The sequence below is a fragment of the Callionymus lyra genome, chromosome 3, assembly GCF_982586985.1.
Source record: "Callionymus lyra chromosome 3, fCalLyr1.hap1.1, whole genome shotgun sequence".
Lineage (NCBI taxonomy): Eukaryota > Metazoa > Chordata > Actinopteri > Syngnathiformes > Callionymidae > Callionymus > Callionymus lyra.
The window spans coordinates 12,214,893-12,232,590 of record NC_141820.1 but is presented as its reverse complement, the minus strand read 5'-3'; the positions used below and the strand labels follow the sequence as shown (position 1 = coordinate 12,232,590).

The 17,698-nt window shown below is 36.8% G+C and overlaps 1 protein-coding gene across 1 annotated transcript in view; it reads left to right on the top strand.

Annotated features, from left to right (window-relative positions):
* The first annotated feature begins 948 nt into the window (after window positions 1–948).
* Window positions 949–17,698, top strand: part of myo1g (myosin IG) — a 46,743-nt gene continuing 29,993 nt past the window's right edge. Inside the window, exons 1-12 of the mRNA XM_087786459.1 lie at window positions 949–1,135; window positions 6,995–7,203; window positions 8,164–8,257; window positions 9,114–9,279; window positions 9,391–9,444; window positions 9,502–9,597; window positions 9,667–9,783; window positions 10,654–10,860; window positions 11,142–11,287; window positions 12,366–12,480; window positions 12,784–12,954; window positions 14,507–14,577. Coding sequence (XP_087642585.1) covers window positions 1,041–1,135; window positions 6,995–7,203; window positions 8,164–8,257; window positions 9,114–9,279; window positions 9,391–9,444; window positions 9,502–9,597; window positions 9,667–9,783; window positions 10,654–10,860; window positions 11,142–11,287; window positions 12,366–12,480; window positions 12,784–12,954; window positions 14,507–14,577 — 1,541 coding nt within the window. The 5' untranslated portion in view covers window positions 949–1,040. The remainder of the gene's footprint in view (window positions 1,136–6,994; window positions 7,204–8,163; window positions 8,258–9,113; window positions 9,280–9,390; window positions 9,445–9,501; window positions 9,598–9,666; window positions 9,784–10,653; window positions 10,861–11,141; window positions 11,288–12,365; window positions 12,481–12,783; window positions 12,955–14,506; window positions 14,578–17,698) is intronic.

Here is a 17,698-nt window from a genome sequence, read left to right as displayed (position 1 = left end):
CTCCTGATGGTAGACTTGGCGCGGGTGTGCAGCCTACTCCCATCAGTATGTGTGAATGGCTGTCAAAGCGCTTTGTGACCCTGGTCTGGAAAGGCGATATGTAAATAGACATTATTATTACTTAATCTGGGGCTTTGTCGAGAGATCATGACACTTTCTCTTGAATCTACTTGTTGGTCTGAAAATGTCTTCATGAGTCAGAGTTCCATTCAAACAGACACCATTAACTATGAACAATTTTGTCTTAACTTGACTTTAATTAATGAATTAGTATTTTGCCATTCATGAATCACAATATTTATAAATTGAATCCAGAGATATCTGAAACACCAAAAACAGCTGATTTGATGAATTTATAGAAATATGAACGAAAAGAAACTGACTGAAAAACAGTCTTAATCTGGTTCTGTAAATGTTCAGTACATGCTGTATCTGGCAACAAAGCAACAGAGGTTTCCGACTAATTGCAGTTCCACTGTTCTACCACTGGAACAATGACCTCAAAGTTGCTGAGGTAAACACTAGTATGGGTTGATTAGGCTTCATGAAACAGCTGATGAGGTATCATGATACTGTGTCTCCATTATGGCCACTAGATGTCACTCTCTGCTTGATAATATATGACTCTGATCTACTAATACAATGAAATCTGGCATCATTTTCAAACCGAGAGTGACATCTAGTGATCTTTCACTGTATCATAATACCTCATCAACTGTTTCATGAAGCCTCATCAACACATCAGTTTAACGTATATAACTACAAGTTAACTAGACATGTAAAGCTCTCTCCGAGCTAGAACTCGACTCGGTCACTGACGGAGAAACAGAAACAGACAAGCAGATGCAGGAAGAGAAACGCAGAAGTGGATGCAGAAGTTCAGACAGAATGTCGTGTTAGCGTCTACTGCCTGTCACTCCACATCACGCCCACATCGCACTTTTTCACCGCCTAGAAGTCCGAAGCGCTTCTTTATCCTCTTATTTCTGTTCCCTTCGTGCTTTTTATTTCCCCCCCCTGTGCGGTCGGTGAAGTCCAAGATGGCGGAGCTGGAGGGGCTGGAGTTTGGAAAGTCCGACTTTGTCCTGTTGGACGAGGTGACGATGGAGCAGTTTCTGGAGAATCTAAAGTTAAGGTAAGAGAAGGTCAAAGGACACGTGCTCTTTGAAGTTCTTGTTGTTAAGTAGTTCATTGTTGTCTGTGGGAATTATTTTATTATTATTTTATTTATTTTACTTTATAAATATGTTCCTTCACTATATAATGCGCCGACACTAACAGTAAATACAGGGCTGCAGAATATCAAGGGCTCCTCCCATAGCAGAGCACAATTGAAGATCTCATTCATGTCACATTTACATCTCCTATATATATATAAACTAAGAGAAATATGAGACGTACTTTGCCACCTTCGAAGATTTCTCAATTTGATCTTAGTTGTATCTCAGTGAGAGATACTGTCTCTCACTATTTTAAGTTCCTCAGAATCTCTTACCGTTATCTCTTTTCTAGTGAATCAACAAAACAAAAAATGAAAGGAGTGTAAGCTCTTAAATGAATCTCAATATGAGCTCAAGAAATCCTTTGTCAACAAATGTAGGGCAAAGACTAAAAGTTAGTTCAACGCCATGGTTCAAATGGTCGACACTTTACTAGATTTGCACTATTACGACACTAGTGACCGATTCACTGGTTTCTCATTTGTATGGATGGGAATTCAAGTTCAAATAAAAGAAAAAAAAGAAACAAATATGAAGTACAGTGTGGTAATTGATTGATTAAAATGAATTGAATCTACTGCAAAAATACTCTACCGTTTCACTCTTTTCAATATTTACTATTGTTTTTACAGTCATTTCTTATTACTAAAGATAATTCAGTGCTCACTGTGACACTATCATTCTCATATACAGCACAAGTATTTAGTGTCATAGCTCAGATGGTAGAGTCTTGGCCCATTGTCTAAAAGGTTGTCGGTTCATCTCCAGATGAGATGTTGTAAGCTTACACTCCTCAGATTTCGCTCATAAAAGACTCATTTTATTTTATTCTTTTTTAATTCTCATTCAAAGGTTTTCAGACATAATGGAGATCAAGGGGATACAATTACGAGATCTCCTCTGTTTATCCTTCTTCTCAAGTATCGCTCAAATGGTTTTCTCTATTAGGTAGAACTTTATTGATCCCTCAGAAAGGTCTCCTTCGGGAAATTGATTTTTTTTCCAATTAGACACAGCAATACAGCAATTATTCTTAAAAATAAAAATACAAATAAAAACAAGAACAAAGAGAAATAAAGAGAAAGAACAAGATGATACAATCTAAGTCTCAATTCAACCTCCTTTGTCATATACTGGTGTCTTGTCTCTTTTTAGCTCATGTCTCGCTCTTAAGGGTCCCTTAGGAGAAGTAAGTCAGAAGCAAATGATCACAGAATGATGTGAATATGAGAATCTAAAGTTGATCTCAAGACATGAGATCGAACAACAGATGAGCAACACATTTTTCCTAAGGGCTAATTTGACCCATTTAATTTATATCGATTTTTCGAGTATTTAATTGTTTTATTAGTGCAGTAATCTCCTCTGCTATTTGAATTAAACCCGATTTAATTTTATTTGTTTTACTTTTTAGGGTTGTATTTATTATTATAATTGTTTACCTGAAAAGTGGAGAGAAAGTAGAAAAACAAAACCCAATTAGCATTTTTTGTTGAAGATTCAAAGAGACTTACACTATTTATTCATTCATTCATTCATTCATTTTCTACCGCTTTATCCCGGGGTCGGGGTTGCAGGGCGTCTGGAGTCTATCCCAGAGTCATAGGGCGAGAGGCAGGGGACACCCTGGACAGGACGCCAGTCTGTCGCAGGGCACACACAAAGACAGACAACCATTCACACAAGCTCTCATACCTACGGACAATTTCACAAAGTTCTCAATGTTTTCGCTTATTAAATATAGTATATAATATAAATTATTTTAATTCAATTTTCTTCTTTTCAACATTTCTTTTTTTTTTTTTTTTTACATAAAACACTTTATTCTGTTTTCTTTAAACAATATAATTAATGAGAATAACATTTATTTATCATATGTCATCCATAAACTAAGTTAGCCTCAGTTTATTTTGTTTTTAATGACATGAAGAACTGTAAAAGTTAATTATGTTCAAGAGAGATTATCTTCTGGTTAACTGTCACTCAGACCTCATCAGGAAATTAAACCTTCAACTCAAACACATCCTGCCTCAAAATGTCAAGCGACAACTATGAGTCAACACTTAGTCGAGATCTTCACCAGCTGTGAGTGTTTTTTACGTGTATAACGAGTGATTACACTAAACAAAACAGATCTCCAGGATGTGTCACCAAACGTTGGCGCCGCCCGAACCACAAGTTTCATTTCCTGTACACATTGTTGTGTCACTTCCTGGCAGCTCAGTATGACACGCATGCATTGTGAGTGAAGTGTGTTGAAATGCACCTTAAATAGTTCCAGAGTTGGGGCGCACAGATGAAGTGTTGCACTTGTTACAAAACACAATTTACAAGGATCCTATTTACCAGTACTTATGGAACAAAGTATACTTTTATTTACTGATAAAATAAATACATCAAAACTTCATTAAAATCTACAGTAAAAACATGTATATTGAAATCACTTCTCAAGCTGAAATCTTGTTTAGCATAACCACGCCCACTCTTCTGTGATTGGTTATGCATCAAGGTTTGTCACCGCGCTTCATCAATCCTGGAAGTCTCCACCTCCAAGGGGCTTGTTGTATGAACAAAGCGGGGCGTGATTACAGCTGGTGGGAGGAGGAGTGAAGACCATTATAATGTCATAATGGACTCTCGTAACCTCTTGTTCGCCCGGATTTCAGACGGGGGAGAACTTTATAAAGTAATAAGTTCAAAACATGGTCATGATGAGAGACTTAATGTATCTTTGAGAAGAAGACTTGAGTAAGTGAGTCAGGAGAGTCGGGTTTTCATATCACTTAACCCTGAACTACCCTCTTTATGTCACAGGCTGAACAAAATGTTTATTCACCAAACTAACAGGAAGTATGATTCAAATTGTGATGTTTTATATATATACTTGGAGGCTCAAACTGTTCTTTAAACAATATAATTAATGAGAATAACATTCATTTCTGTTATGTCATCTATTAACCAAGTTTTGTTGCTACTGTCTTTATCATCTCTGTGTTTGTCCTTCACTAAACATCCCCGTAAAATTCCTTTCTTTTGACATCAGTTTTTTTAGACTTAGACTTCCTTTTATTGTAATTGCACAGAAAAAAACCTGCAGTGAAACTGGCAACGAAATTTCCTTGCTTGGCAAAAACACAGCATAAAATGAATGTATATAAAAAAGTGTAAATATAAATATTAATAAGTGCAATATAGTATAAATAGAATAAATAAAGAATGTTTTAAATATTGCATAGCTCGTGTTATATTGCATTCAGAAGTCTGATGGCCAGAGGGAAGAAGCTGTTGCTGAATCGTTCTGTTCTGCAGTGGATACTGCGGAACCTTCTGCCAGATGCCAGGAGAGAGAACAGTCCATAGAGGGGGTGGGTGGGGTCCGACAGAATTCTGTGAGCTCTGTTCCGACAGCGTGATTTTGCAACGTCCTGGATGGGGGGGTGTCCCGATTTATCTTCTCCGCCATTGCCACTGCAGAGACTTCCAGTGGGAGGCCTTGCAGTTCCCCGACCAGATGGAGATGCTGCTGGTCAGTAAGCTCTCGATGGTCCCTCTGTAGAAGGTGGAGAGGATGGGAGAGGGAAGAGACGCCTTCCTCACCCGTCTCAGGAAGTGCAGGCGCTGCTGGGCTTTCTTCACCAGGGAGGTGGTGTGAAGTGTCCAGCTGAGGTCCTCTCTGATGTGCAACCCCAGGAACATGGTTCGACGACCTTGTGGGGGGTTTGTTTTCACCGTTGTGCCGTTGATGAGAGGTGGTGCATGGCTGGGTCGGGATCTTCTGACGTCTATGATGATCTCTTTAGTTTTGTCGACGTTCATGAGCAGGTTGTTCACCTCACACCAGTCCACCAGATGTTGCACCTCCTCTCTGTAGGGCCAGTTTGTTGTCCTTCTGAATGAGGATTGTGTCATCGGCATATTTCAGGATTTGGTTGGTATTGTACCTGGGACGACATCAGGTTGAACAGCAGCGGGCCCAAGACACAGCCCTGTGGGAAGCCGGCGCTCGCAGAGATGACTCTTGAGTTGTTGTTGCCCACACGGACAGACTGGCTTCTGTTGGTAAGGAAGTCCAGCAGCCAGTTGCACAAGGGGGTGATAATGTTGTTGGAGCTGAAGTCCAGGAACAGCATTCGCACGTGGGTGTTCTTGTCATCCCGGTGCTCTAGACTCCAGTGGAGAGCAGTAAAGATGGCTTCCTCAGTTGAGCGGTTAGGCTGGTACACAAACAGGGTTGAAAGATTTGGGAAGTACAGAGAGGATGTGGTCCTTAACCAGCCGCTCGAAGCAATAGGTCGAAAGTCATAAGGCATGTGATGTGATCAACACGAATATTTATGTACTTTTATTTTATTTTTAAGATAACCATCTGTTTTTGCTACATAAGGCTCCCTGATATATGTTCCCATGACATGTGGGCTGTTGGTTATGTTTTGTTGACCTTGGAGATGAAACCAGGACCAGAAAAGGTTTAAACGAAGGAATGATTATTGACAAGTAGTTATGAACACAAATAGTCGTACAGTTTAATAGCAGCAATGTTTAAAAATGTCAATTTCATTTACCAGAGTAAATTAATTTAAAGACGGTATAAAACTGTTTAAAAGCTTCAGAGTAACTCATTTTCAAACCAACAGCAGGTGGCAGTATCATCCTTGCAAAAAAAACAACTATATAGTAGGCTCGAGCAAGAAAGCTACAGAAAGTGAAAGGATTGGCAGAAATGTATTCTTTATTTTAACCCTTGTGTTGTCTCTGGGTCAAGGTGACCCAGAGGCCCCAAAACAAATGTGTTTGAGGAAGGTTGTTCACCTTGACCCAGAGACAACACAAGGGATACCTCAAACACATTTGTTTCATGCATTTAGGTCACTTTGACCCTGAGATAACACAAGGGATACCACAAACACATATGTTTTCAGGCCTTCGTGTCACTTTGACCCTGAGATTACACAAAGTGTACCGCAAACACATATGTTTTCAGGCCTCCGGGTCATGTTGACCCTGATATAAGTAAGTAATTCATATTTCGAAACGCTTTTCTAGACACAAGGGATACCACAAACACATTTGTTTTCAGTCCTTTGTGTCACTTTGACCCTGAGATTACTCAAGGGATACCTCAAACACATCGGTTTTTGGGCCTCTGGGTCACCTTGACCCTGAGATAACGCAAGGGTTAACATTTACTGAGAGGTTGTTCTAAATCTTAATAATAACCTTCTTAGTGAGCGGTGGCTAAATCAAATTTCCTTAGGGGCCACATTTCATAGAGTGACTGCTGTGAGGGGCCATCACGCCAAAACCATGCCTTAGAAGTGAAAAAAAATGTATTTATAAGCGAAATATTTACATTATTGTAATTTTATATAACATTTGATTTAAAACTAACATAAAAGCACATTATTTCCAAACTAATTTTACTTATTTAAGGGCCAATTTATACTCCCCAAAATGACAAAATCCCTAAAATAAAAATCCCACAGTCGTATCTAGAGACTATTAATAAATATAAGACATACATGCAAAATAGAAGAGTTAGTTCTTACATGATCTTTGACCCTAATGAGGGCCACATTAATACAGTCAAAGTCAAATGGTCAAATATATACAGTGAAAGGGTCGCAATGTGGCCCCTCGGTCTGTTCTAGGTACAGGTAATGTTAATGATGACAAACCACAGCATGGCAGATTATTTTTACATCCATTTGTTTTTTTATTTTGAATTAAAGTGTAATTTAATAATACAAAATGCTTCTCTAATGATCTCCACCCAGGTTTCAGAAAGGCAGGATCTACACCTTCATCGGGGAGGTGGTGGTCTCCATGAACCCCTACAGGCAGCTGGACATCTACGGGAAGACGAGCATCGACGCGTACCGCGGCCGCGAGCTCTACGAAAACCCGCCTCACCTGTTCGCGGTGTCGGACGCCGCCTACAAGGCCATGAAGAGACGAGCCAAGGACACTTGCATCGTCATTTCAGGTCAGTGTCTGGAGGAGGCGACCTTGGGATTGTTGGTGGAGTTAGTTACATCAACACCATCTTGTTATTCAATGGTTTAAACTATCATTTCTAATGTTGGAACATTGATGAGATGTTGTTGTTTTTTTAACATTTATTTATTTTTTAATAATTTAATTTATTAATGTCTATTTGTTTTTCTTTTATTGAATAATTGAATTCATTTATTTCTATATTGAAACATCAAAAAAGTATGTTAAATAATTGTATTAAATAATTTGTATATTTAAAGGTTAAAGAAAATATTTATTTGTTTATTTTCAAAATAACTGATCTTTTTTTTACACATACATAGTTTAATTATCTAATTTCAATAATTAAAATATATATTTTCTAAATTATATATATATATTTTAAATTAAGTATATAATAGTATAGGTATCCTATACTATAGGTATAATAGTTCCACCACTTATATATTGAATTTAAAAGATTACAAATCAAACAAAAGTGACTGTTGAAAAAACAAGTTAAATTTACTTTAATATATACTTTAATAATTACTTTTAAATGTACAAATTTAATGAAATCAAAAACAAATTCAACCTTTAAATTTAAAAATGATTTAATTCCATGTCAAAATGTCAATCTTTAAATCTAGAAATAATTGATTTAAATAAAAATGTAACTAATGTTTTTAATGCTTAAAAAAGTAAATCACAATTTAAATCAAATACATTCGTTTTTCAACGTCTAAAATATTTAGTTCAACAATTCAATATCCTGATGGCAAAAATACAAAATTGAGGAATATCTTAATAAAGTTACAACAGTTATTAACTTGCTTGGAGGAAGTAATGACACAATAAACAAGTCACTAGTAATAAATAATGTGTCTACGATCACTGAGCGATAAGAAGCTGTTCCTCAATCTGAAGATTTCCAATTCGTCATCATCAAAAAAACACCTTTGTGTTGCAGGTGAGAGTGGATCGGGGAAAACCGAGGCGAGCAAGTACATCATGCAGTACATCGCCGCCATCACAAGCCCAACTCAGCGTTCAGGGGTGGAGAAGTGAGTCCAAGTTAGGGGGGCTAAAAAAGAGGGTTTGAAAATGTTGATGGTTTTCTTGGGCTCAGTTCGAGTGTTTTTTTTTTTCTTCTCACTCAGTTTCGATGTATACCGTGACCCCTCGCCATATCAAAGTTATTTGTGATGCTATTACCTATTAATAATTAATTACCTATAATTAATTTTGAGATGCTCTAGTAGAAGAACTCACATTTCCCCGATCCTTAAAACTCTGCATTTGCTGCCAGTTTATTTTAGGATCAACTTTAAAGTTCTTACTTTCTGGGACTCCTGTGTTTGTCTTATGTCTCTTGGCCTTTTAAAGTATATATTTGAACTGTGTATTGTTTTTTAAATTGTTAAAGCGCCTTGTGACCCTGGTCTAGAAAGGCGCTTTACAAAAAACCTTTACTTACTAACTTACTTACCGCACCCAATGTACTTATGGTGACAAAAAAAAAGGGGAACTCTAATGATGATGATGGCTACTTAGTCACTACAATACTCTATTTAATCCCTTAGTCTGTTGCTATGACAAGAGTGTACAGAATCGGTCATTGGTTGGCTGGGCGGCAAAGCATTACGCAAGCAGTTCGTTTCCCGTGCACGTTGCTGAGTTAGCAAGTTGAAATAAATGTTGTTAAAATGATGTTTTTCGCAGATTTAGTTTCATGCGGGTCGGTTTTAGGGAACCTAACCCTCGCGATAAATGAATGGCAACTGTATTCCGAATTCCCAAAGAGACTCTTAACAAGAGATCTTGGAGTTGCTGAGAAGAACGAGCCCGAAATTAGCTAAGAAGCTAAAAGACATGAGAAGATTTTTTTTTAACTGTTTCTTATCTCCTGGTTTTCGTCAGCGTCACAAACGTCCTGCTCAAGTCCAACTGTGTGCTCGAGGCCTTCGGGAACGCCAAGACGAACCGCAACGACAACTCCAGCCGCTTCGGCAAATACATGGACATCAACTTCAACTTCAACGGCGACCCCACGGGAGGACACATCAACAACTACCTGCTGGAGAAGGTACGAAGTCCTCCTTAAATCCATCATCGGGTGAGGGTCCAGGAATAGGCGTGACCGTGATGTGGTCTGTGATTATAAATGTCTCCTTGTTTTACTGAATTCCATCCGAAGTCCAGGGTGGTCCAGCAGCAGGACGGCGAGAGGAACTTCCACTCGTTCTACCAGGTAGATCAAGTCTTCCAGACTTTAGACGCTGGATTCTGAAGTCCGATCTGTTGACAGTTGTTACGAGGCGGCTCTGACGACCTGCTGGGGTCGCTGCACCTGCACAGGGACCCCGGCCTGTACTCCTACACTCACGAGGGGGCGGCCATACCTGTGAGATGCGAAGCCGGCGGTTCGGTGGTTTCGGATGGATTATCTTATCTTACCTCTACTCCCCTGTAGACCTTGAACAACGATCGCTCCAACAGCAAAGCGGTGAAAGGTGCCCTAGAAGTCATCGGCTTCTCTGAAGATGAGATTCTTTCGATTTATCGGATTCTGGCCGCCATCCTGCTCCTGGTGAGTGAAAACAAATGTGTTTGTGGTATCCCTTGTGTTATCTTAGGGTCAAATTGACCCCAAGACCTGAAAAGAAATGTGTTTGTGGTATCCCTTGTGTTATCTCATGGTGAAAGTGACCCTAAGGCCTGAAAACAAACCTGTTTGTGGTATCCCTTGTGTTATCTAATGGTCAAAGTGGCCCCAAGGCCTGAAAACAAATGTGTTTGTGGTATCCCTTGTGTTATCTCCTGGTCGAAGTGACCCGAAGGCCTGAAAAGAAATGTGTCGGTAGTATCCCTTTTGTTGTCTCTGGGTCAAGGTGAACGACCTTCACCACTGCATATGTTCCCCTTGACCCAGAGACAACCCAAGGGATACCACAAACACATTTTTCCTTGACCCTGTGATAACACAAGGATTAAGATGGAACGGATTTATAAAATTAAATGACTCATAAAATTTAGCAAGAAATGGCCCAAATTCACAGTAAAACAAACGATTAAAACATTAAACAACCAAGTATAAATAAAAGCTTTTAGCAAAAATGGGTCTTTCGATGTTCAAACAATGTGACAACAAGTTATCCATTGATAAATAAAATCAAACCACATATGCTTAAAATATTGTTTTATATAACTTTATATTTTTAAAATGATAATAAAGGCATTTTACCCCAAATATTTTCTGCACCAGGTCTGGGTTTAGGGTTGTTTTGTTGTCTGTGAACGACAGAGAAGTGAAACTGACTTCTGATTTTATCCAACAGTGTATTTTATTTATATATATATATTTTACCACTAAGCTAATGCTAATGCTATTGCTAATCTTAATGCTAAAAGCAAAGCTGCAGTATTTAAATCCTTCACTAAGAGTTTCTGTACTTTTCAGGGCAACCTGAATTTTGCGACCGATGGTGAAAGCGTCGACATCGTGGAGCTGGATCTGGTCGAGCAGATCTCGGAGTTGACCGCCACAGGTGCCGAGTCCGTGCGCAAGAGTCTGCTGTTCCGTACCGTGGCCACCGGGGGCCGCGAGGTCATCGAGAAAGGTCACACGGAGGAGGAGGCCTGTTTCGGACGCGACGCGTTCGCTAAGGTGATGGTTTAATACAAGTGATGTGTTGATGAGGCTTCATGAAACAGTTGATGAGGTATCATGATACAGTGTCTTCATTTTGAAAGACCACTAGATGTCACTCTCTGCTTTATTATCTTTGGATTTAATCTGATAATTCAATGAAACTTGGCATCATTTTCCAAAATAAAGACACTGTATCATGATACGTCAACAGCTGTTTCATGAAGCCTCATCAACACATCACTAATTAAAATGCTACTATAAAAATTTTGTTGCAATTGAAACATGTTTTTTTACAGGCTCTGTACGACAGGTTGTTCGGGTGGATCGTGGGTCGGATCAACGCTGTGATCGAGGTCAAGGATTACGACCCAATGCGTGATGGGAAAAACACGGTCATCGGGGTGCTGGATATTTATGGTTTCGAGATTTTCGACAACAACAGGTTTGTGTCTTGGACCAAAGCTGTGTCCCAGATCGAGCACTTCTGCACTTACACTTAGTATTTCGAGTGCATCCCAATTAGCAGGGTAAGAAAATGTAGTGCGCAATGAGCACTCAAATGGCAAGAAAATTGAGTGTGGATCGATGGACACTTTCCACCCTCAATAATAACATAATAAAACACAACTTAATAACTTGTTTCAATTAGTGAAAAGTGCTGTCAAGTGTCAGTGATAGTGTTTCAACGACTGGTCGTAATCAGTGTTAATAAGTAGTAGAAGAAGAAGCTGTCGAGTCATTTCCTGTAAGTGTGTAGCAGCAGTGTTTGATTTGAGACAGTACTACACTGTGGAAAATTTGGCCAAGCACGTGCACCATCTTAACGTGTAAAATAAACCAGTCCAATCGGAGAAGTGCGCGATTTGTGACACAGCCCAAGACATTTCCTCCCAGAGTCAAAAAATACAGAATTAATTACTATTAATTTATGTTAGATTGTTGAACCTTAAATACTCTTATAACATTAACTTGTGCTGTGTCTCAAAAGTGCACTGGTTTACAGTACAGTTCACTGTAAGACAGGGTAGTCCTGTCTCAAATCAAACACTGCTGCTACACACTTACAGGAAATGACTCGACAACTTCTTCTACTACTTTTAACACTGATTAAAAATAGTCGGTGAAACACTATCACTTGACACTTGACAACGCTTTTCAACAATCGAAACAAGTTATTAAGTTGTGTTTCATTGTGTTATTACTGTTGTTGTGTTGTTTTGTGGTAAAATGAGTGTTTTCTAAAGACATTTACGTCGGTATCTGCTTCAGAAGACGTGTCGTCAGTGACGTAACTTCAGTTTAGCGTCATCTACATCACTAAGATGGCGGCCGTTGAGGGTGGAAAGTGTCCATCGATCCACACTCAATTTTCTGGTCGTTTAAGTGCACGAATTGGGCACTACATTTTTCGCACACTGCTCATCAGAACTCAAAAATATTAAGTGTAAGTGCAGAAGTGTGTGATTTTGGACACCCCCCTTGTCTGACGGTCAAGCGATGACCTGACCTTGTTCCTCCAGTTTCGAACAGTTCTGCATCAACTACTGCAACGAGAAGCTGCAGCAGCTGTTCATCGAGCTGATCCTTCGCCAGGAGCAGAGCGAGTACAACAGGGAGGGCATCGCCTGGAAGCATGTGAGTCCTCGGTGTGAAGATCCTTAAATCCATCTGTTGATTCCATCAAGAGTGATGTGTCGATGAGGCTTCATGAAACACTTGATGAGGTATCATGATACAGTGTCTTTATATTGAACCACTAGATGTTACTCTCAGATTTACTATCTTTGACTCTGATCTACCAATTCAATGAAATCTGGCATTATTTTCAAACTGAGAGTGACATCTAGTGGTCTTTCAAAATGAAGTTACTGTATCATGATACCTCATCAACACTATTGACCCGTTCTTAGTTTCTTAAATTCTGTCCTGGTCACACAGATCGATTACTTCAACAACCAGATCATCGTGGATCTGGTGGAGCAGCCACATAAAGGCATCATCTCCATCCTGGACGAGGCCTGTCTGAGCGTCGGGAAGGTCACGGACACCGTTTGTCTGGACAGCATGGACACCAAACTGGCTGCTCATCCTCACTACACGTCCCGCAAGGTAACTATGTTTTTGACTGTAGAAATAAATCAATTAAATCTACACATTTAAATGAATTAAATCATTTTTTATTTCAGTAATTATAATAAAATTAAATAATAATAACAATTTACATAAAAAGAGGATTCTTTAAATATAAAATAAATAAATTAAATATAATTAAATAATGTAATTAATAAAATGTAATTCGTTGGTTTAGTGATTTTGTATTTTAAACATTAAATTAAGACAAGAGATAAATTATATGTAATAATAAATAAAATGATGTTATTAAATAAAGATGTTAATGTGATTGAAGGCAATGCTATTATATTAACATTTGTGGAAAAATCCAGATAGAAAATATGATATAACAAGCTTTGAATACGAGAGAGAAAAAAGAAAAACAATGATTATTTAATGTCAAAAATAGTGGTACAATAATATTACCACCACCACTGGTACTATGACTACAACTAGCAACAATAATACAATAAAATATGAAGTAACCTGCTTTCAAAAATAAATCAAATAACGACTATTATTTGAATATTGATAACGATTTAAGAAGAAACGTAAATGTAGTGATAAAGTTTGTCCACTAGAGGGCAGAATCCATTTAGTGTTAACGTCTTTAGCAAATTCCTCTCGTCCTGAAACTATGTTCACAACTTCAAGATGATTTTATGGGAAATTAACACATTACTTAGAAAAATAAATTGGATAGACAATAATACATATTTTAGTGTCTTACTTATTATATAAATTCGCATAGTAAGAGTAAAGAAAACATTTTCAGAATAATAAAACTACTTAAAAGTATTTATGCTTTAGCAAACATAAAAGCATATGTGTCCTCTTTATGTTAATGATATAAATATATGTAAATATAAAGATAGATGCTGAAAAAAAGTGATCAGAAATCATTATTTGAATAAAAGAATAATTACACTCAAGTCAGACGAAAATAAAATGTATAAACACACACAAAAACAAATATTTTATTAAGACATTTAAGAGAATTAATTAAGAGAAATGCCATTTAAAATGATTCATAATATTAACATATCTATATTTATTTATAATTAAACACTAAACGGCATATTAATGATTTGATGTGAACACAATTATTAATTTAATTTTTTTCAGATTGCAGCAAAACGAAAGATACTGTGAGGATTTAAAAGTTATTATTGAAAATAATTAAAAATATTAAAAATAATTAAATACATACAAAATAAAGATCTTATAAACATTTTCATCATCATTATTAAAGATCACATACAAAAATCTCAATGAAGAATGTATTGCAGATAATATACACTTAATTTGATAATTAAAAGTCCTAAAAGTAAATAAACTAAAATAACTATGCCAAAATGATAATGAGTATTTTATATTTTAAAGTTGACTTATCGTTATAATTTACCGGGTAAACTCTTTAACTACTTTTGAAATAAATAATGAATATTTTAGGATTTATTATTAATTTTAAATTCATAAAAAAAAAAAAAAAAAACTCTTCTTAAAATGATGATCATTGTTTCTGACGACACAACGTTGTCCTTCACAGTTGAACCCCAGCGACAAAACCATGGAGTTCCAGAAGCACTTCCGAATCCTACATTACGCCGGAGACGTCACGTGAGTCTTCATCGCATTTTTTTTAAACCATCCTCCTCTTGGTGCTCGTGTCGGGATGTGGTTCCGATAAAAAGATGTAATCCTGTTCTTCAGAGAAGTCAAGGCTCTGACCTCGGCAGCAGCAGTTGTTGTTGTCGGTTCGAGCTCAACGTGACAATTGCTAAACGACAGAAATGTTGCTAAATATTGCTCCGGAACTAAAGCCCAGTGACACACAATCACGCTTTTCTTCTCTGTTTCCTGCTACGATCAGTCACGTCAAATCTTTCTTTGAACTCTTTAATTCTCAACGCTTTATGTTGATCGTTACAGAACCAAACACAGAACTTGTTCTTCTACGAACTAAGTTACATTCACTGAAGGTTAAAACAATGACTCGCACTTTTTGGACTGGATTAGTTTTAACTAGAGACTATGATTTATTATTACTTTAATTATTGACTCAAGATATTACAGAAGCCTGGGGGACAGAAAAAAATATCCAGATACCCCTACATCTGGTTTAAAGTTGACGTATAGTTATAATTTACCGGGTTAACTCTTGAACTACTTTTGAATGATCTCTACGCTTAACAATAGCTTTAAAAATGAATAAATAAAGATAATATTTCGTCACTTAACATCAGACCTGAGCTGTGTCTCAAATTGCGCACTACTGTAAGCGCACTGTTTTACAGTGCAATATAAAGTACTGAAAACTTCAACAGGGTAGTACTGTCTCAAATCAAACACTGTTGCTACACACTAACAGGAAATGATGCGACAACTTCTTCTTCTACTACTATTTAACGCTGATTGCAACCAGCTGTTGGAACTCTATCACTTGACAGTGATTTTCTCCAATTAAAATAAATTATTAAGTTGTGTTTTATTTTGTTATTATTGTTGTTGTGTTGGTTTGTGGTAAAATTAGTTTTTTCTCAAGACATTTATGTCGGTATCTGCTCCAAAAGACGATTTGTCAGTGATTTAGTGCATAAGCGCGTCTGAATTCTTAGTATGTGAAATGTAGTGCTCCATACACACTAAATTGTCACTAAAACGCCCACAAAACTGAGTATGGATCGATGGACACTTTCTACCCTAAACGGCTCCATCATAGTGATGGCGACCGTTAATATTTCATCTTTATACCGATGTAAGTTTTTCATGTCATATTTTTCGATAGTGTTCCTACAGCTGCTTGAAATCCTCATTAAATAGTAGCAGAAGAAGTGTTTGATTTGAGACATACTATCTGTCGAGAATTTGCGTACTAGTTAGTATGTACACTATCCTGATGCATACTAACCTCCAGTGCACAGAAGTATGCGATTTGAGACACAGCATAAGATGGCGGCTGTTGAGGTTGGAAAGTGTCCATCGATCCACACTTAATTTTCTGGGTATTTGAGTGCACCAATTGAGTGCTCACTGCACACTTCATTTTCGCACACTGCTCATTGGTGTAAGTGCAGAAGTGTGCGATAATGTGACTCAGCTCCGGTGTCCAAATGTGGCCCCCTTGACTCTACTTACGTGGCCCTCATGATCATGTAGAAACTAACTATTTGATTTTGTATTTATTCATTTTATTCACTAGAAGTCTGACTATAGGGTTTTTCATTTTAGTTTTCTTTGTCGTCTGCTTTTGTAATTTTTGCAAATATTTATTGCAGATCGAAAAAACAAAACTTTATTAAATACAATAGAATAATCATTTATCGCTTATTTAGCTCGATTTAATTACTCGATTTTATACTTTTCAATCCTTTATTTTTGCTTGACGGCAATCAGCAAATAAACCCTGTTTGTTTAGTGTGAAAACGTTATAAAACATTTATATTGTTTACAATAAATTCACCTAAAATAAAAGACCAGTTTGTGTCGCTCCAACTGTTTTTCTTGCATCTAAAAAACCCACTAAATAAATGTTGTGTTTGTCCTTTCGGCTAAAGTGTGTAAGAGTCTTAATTTGGAAGTAGTGACTCTGTGGTTTCTGCTCCACTTCCTCCATGTTTCCTCTGGTCAGACGAGGCCAGCGGTCGCCGTGGCTTCGGTGTCACAAGAATTTGCTCACGTGCTCCGTCCTCAATCCAGAGACAGACCATAATATGTCACTAAACACTGGGAGGAGGTTGATGAGACAGTTTTGGCCCAGAGTCGTGCTGAGGGACGGGTCACTCGGGTTCCTGGACTCATGGGGGAAAATCCAGACTAGAATATGTTAAAGAACAGAAGTGTCGTCAAGAACTGGAACCATCAGTGAATCACAAAAAAACATAATATAAAATAAGGGAAATACACAATAAAAATAAAAAATAAATAAATTGAAATGTAAAAAAAAAAGAAAAGAAAATCAAATGAAATTAAAAATAAAACTTTAAAATAAAATAAACAAAAATAAAATCAAATGAAACATAAAAATAATAAAATAAAATGAAATATATTGAAATGAAAATAAATTCAATAAATGATCATAAAACAAATTGTAATGAAATAAATTGAAATGTAAAATAAATAAATAAATAATAATAACAATAATAATAATAATAATAATAATAATAATTATTATTATTATTATTAAAAAAAATAAATAAACAAAAAAAAAAAAAAATAAGAAATGTAAATAAAATAAAATAAACAAAAATTTAATTAAATAAAAAAAATGGAATGAAAAAAAAAAAAAAAAAATTCAATTATAATATTATATACACATCACAAAAAAATCCTCTTGTTTTTACAATATTTCAATGTTGTTACCTTTCTCAAAACACTTTATTAGAAGTCTCTGATTGTTGACAAACTTAATCTCTGTTTCTTATCTAATCTTTAATAATGACATCTTAACAGATCAACAACATGATCATTAATCTACATTATTTTGAGCCAACCACTTGTTGGGCCACTTTAGATCATTTGGTGGACTGTGTTCGGCCCCCGGGCCTGCTAACCTTGTGTATGTATCTCTCTATAGTTGTCAACAACAATAATCTCTGTTCCTTATCTTATCTCAAGCCTCCTCATGGGTCACAAAATCAACACAAATCTAAAGAAGGAATTTTTCTTTATAGCGCCACCTGCTGTCGTGTAAGAAAAGCCTTCAGTGTTGCTCATAACTCATCAAAAATTCTCTAAATTT